This window comes from Stegastes partitus, unplaced genomic scaffold, assembly GCF_000690725.1.
Source record: "Stegastes partitus isolate 25-593 unplaced genomic scaffold, Stegastes_partitus-1.0.2 Scaffold129, whole genome shotgun sequence".
NCBI classification, from domain to species: domain Eukaryota; kingdom Metazoa; phylum Chordata; class Actinopteri; family Pomacentridae; genus Stegastes; species Stegastes partitus.
This window is the reverse complement of record NW_007577860.1, coordinates 116822-120167: the sequence shown is the minus strand read 5'-3', so window position 1 is coordinate 120167 and position 3346 is coordinate 116822. Positions and strand designations below refer to the sequence as shown.

The 3346-nt window shown below is 44.1% G+C and overlaps 1 protein-coding gene across 3 annotated transcripts; it reads left to right on the top strand.

Annotated features, from left to right (window-relative positions):
- Window positions 1-78: 78 nt before the first annotated feature.
- Window positions 79-3101, top strand: mrps10 (mitochondrial ribosomal protein S10). 3 transcript variants are annotated; one of them, XM_008278643.1, is made up of 7 exons: window positions 79-183; window positions 373-425; window positions 835-898; window positions 1060-1199; window positions 1296-1404; window positions 2653-2742; window positions 2852-3101. In XM_008278643.1, exons 1-7 carry the CDS (start codon window positions 112-114, stop codon window positions 2930-2932), a joined length of 609 nt encoding a protein of 202 aa, XP_008276865.1. In that variant the 5' UTR covers window positions 79-111; the 3' UTR covers window positions 2933-3101. The 3 variants fall into 3 exon arrangements, with proteins under 3 accessions (XP_008276865.1, XP_008276864.1, XP_008276863.1); XM_008278642.1 differs by having other exon boundaries at window positions 835-907; XM_008278641.1 differs by having other exon boundaries at window positions 835-919; window positions 1057-1199.
- Window positions 3102-3346: the final 245 nt, after the last annotated feature.

The window sequence follows — 3346 nt, the reverse complement described above, 5'->3', positions numbered from 1 at the left end:
TGGACAGATCTGAGGACCACTGTATCCAGGACTCAGCAGCAGCAGTTCCTCCTCCAGGACACACGGGGGCAGCACACACTCAGCTTTACTCTGCTTCTGTCCTCCAGAAACATGGCGGCTCCCACGGTCCTCAGGCGACAGTTGTTTCCTTTGGCAAGGATATTGAGTGGACTTTCACATTTGGTATGTAAAGCCACATATTTTTATTATTTTGACTGTTGTGTGAGAACATCAGAGCAACCTGACAGGTGTTTGGTTTGGACAGCTGAACGGAGCAGGTCGGAACATGTCACGGTGCGATCACTCGTGGCGGCTGCAGCACCGACAAAAAGTCAAATGAACATGTTTTCTGATTGACTGTTTTAATTCTAGAAACCCAGAAGTCTGACTGTGTGTTCAGGTCACAGGAGATGTGCTGTCAGCCGGTGAGTGGCGGGTTTCTGTTTCCATGTGCTGGTTGTGATTCTACGTAGCTGATTAGAAACAGCAATAAAAACCAATTAAAGCCACTAGAGGATGTTATGGCAGCAAATATTAATGCAACGTTTGTAGATTGCAGTTGTCTGAATTAAATGTGTTTATTTACTCAGATAAATTGTCACACATGTGTTTGGGCATTTTGTCTTCTTTTTTTTTTCTCCATCGTCTTTTTTGTTGTTTTATTTTTCTCCATGAGTTCACATTGTGAGGCTGACTTAGTACTGGACCATGTTTAGTCGGTGGAAGAAGAAGGTCATAAGTGAAGCCAAATTCAACTAAAGTGATTCTTAAGCATCTCATTTCTGTCCAACCTTTTCTTTTTATTCTAACAGCAGTTCTTCTCTGTCTCTGCAGGTTTCCTCCTCCACTGACACCCAGCGCCTCCTTCCACACAGCGACACCGTTATCATCATCAGCATCATCAGCAGTGAGTGTTCATTGTCTTCAGACTGATTATGGACCAATCAGTACCACAACGTGTCCTGTTTTTATTTCTCTTGCTCTTAATTACTTAGTTTAGTTCACAGCAGAGAGCGATTTGGTTTAAAGCCCGTCTCATGCGTGTTATTTTTCTTCCAGATCACAGTTACAGAGGAGCCAGATGTGCTTTTCCAGAAGGTGCTTGTTTTGGTCAAAAGTCACGACAGAGCCGTGTTGGACAGCTATGAGTTCTTTGCCACCACGGCGGCTCAGGAGCTGGGCATCACCGTCGGCAAAGTGTGAGTCTGAGCAGCGTCCTGGTAGCACGCCGGCTGTTTACTGCAGCATGTCCGCTTTAAACCCAGAAGGTTCACGATCTCTTTGCTTCGCTGCAGTTTTGAGCCGCAGAAGGACATCGAGAGGGTGACGCTCCTGAAGTCGGTGCACATCTTTAAGAACCACAGGGTCCAGTATGAGATGAGGACGCACTTCCGGTGCATCGAGGTGAGGAGCTGGAACTTTTGTGAATCCTAAACAGGTCCTCAGACTACCTGGAAGTTATTATTCACTCTACTTGCAACCTAAAGCCTCTACACACGAGGGTTTTTAATTTATTTTGTCCGATAACGTGCACCTTTGGGGTTAACAGTTCATTAGGTTAACTGACCCTAGCATTGGTGTCAAAAGGTTCTGGTGAGGGCTGCACAACAGGTCGATTTGGACTCGACGTTGTGATGTGTACAGACAGGAAGTGCGATGAGCTCATCACTTTCTTGGCTGCTGAATACCAAAAAAAACCCTGTGCTTTTCTCAGTTTCCTCGACTAAACTATGAGAGAGAAGCTGTCTGACAATCTGCTTTGATTCAAGAGTTCTGTGTCCTAACTTCATCCCACCAGCTGTCAGAACGCTGAACCACTGAGCCGGACATGCCAACACTGGCTTTTAGTCATTGGATCCTGCAGAAACACTCTCATCTTGTCTGTGCTGCTGTTGTATGCACAGCAACATGACAATAAACCTGATTTAAGTTCTTGGATATGCTGATTTGATAGTTGGTTTACATGCAGGCGACACACATGCTCAGGAGAAGAGCGAGGAACAGGAGAGGATATTTGGTGGAAATATTTTGTCTACAGAAAAGATGACGTCGACCAAAAACACCGTGTCAGCAGCGACAAGAGGCAACACGACTGATTTGAGCACCACAGAGCTGTGCGTGACTCTTGTCAAGTGTTGCACCATAAGACAAAACATTTAACATCCTCACGCAGAACCTCTGATGTTCTGGTGCTGCTGGCCGTGACTCCTTCAACCTTCTATGAACAGTCAACACTCACGGCTCTTTTTAAAAATGATTTTTTTAAATCTTGGAAGCTGTTCCAGTCCACTACAAAACCACTCCAGTCACTCTAGGATCATTATTTTAAAATGTCGTTACTCAGGTCACAAAAACACCAAACACTTCCAATAATGTGCTGCCCCAGTCACAGTATTCATTCAGTCTCCACAACAGGACGTTTTGATCATTAATTACTGATTTTCTGATTATTTTTTTCCCGATGGACTAAACTTATGCCAACAGCTCAGTCAGAAATGACCATGTGTGGCTGGTGCTGAGCATTAATGCAACATGAGATGGTACCAAATGCCTCTGTGACCACAGACGACAGTTTAAATAAAATGTTTACAGCATTGCTTGTTTATCAGGTTGTTGGTTTAAAGTGTCTTGTTGTTTTTTTTTCTTCTGTAGTTGTCCCATATAACCGGCAGCACAGCGAAGGTTTACCTTGAGTACGTTCAGAGGAACCTCCCTGAAGGTGTAGCCATGGAGGTGACAAAGGTAACAGCCCCACCTGCTCACTCTCATTCATGACATCTAGACTGTGGGACACAAGCATATCAGGTTAAATCAGCGAACTCACTTGGGCTTGTTCTGTTTGTGTTGTCAGACTGCCATGGAGAAGGTTCCAGATCACATCCTCAAACCCATGTGGGAAGACCTGCCTGCTGATGACAAGCCCAGCCAGTGAACCGGACCGCGGCCGACAGACCATTATTACACGTGTTTGAACTGTGAATATGTTGGTAGATATGTGGTGGATATGCTCGTGTCTATGATCTAACAGAAACATTTTCCTCATACAGAGCTGAAAACAGGAGAAGTGTAGCTTTAAATAAACACAAACATTCTGCATTTAAGGACTCCCTTTCTTCTGTTTGTGCGTTTCCAACACATGACAATGTTCTGTTATCAGACTGGATGGTTCTCTATATGAACACAAGACCAGCACACACAGCATGGACTTTGGGCCTTTATTAAATAATTGATATACAAAAAAAACAAACATCACAAAATTTAACATTATTTTGTGTTTAGCAGCGAAGAAGCAGCTTCCTCCTTCTGAGCAACTGATGCTTCATACTTACGGTGATTTTTAAAGTAG

Bases quoted from the DNA above. Each gene is read 5' to 3' on its own strand.
- mrps10 (XM_008278641.1), top strand. From the start codon at position 112: ATGGCGGCTCCCACGGTCCTCAGGCGACAGTTGTTTCCTTTGGCAAGG. The intron at 920-1,056 runs TGTCTTCAGACT...TTATTTTTCTTC, and splicing joins CATCAGCAGTGAGTGTTCAT to CAGATCACAGTTACAGAGGA. The intron at 1,200-1,295 runs GTGAGTCTGAGC...GCTTCGCTGCAG, and splicing joins GGCATCACCGTCGGCAAAGT to TTTTGAGCCGCAGAAGGACA.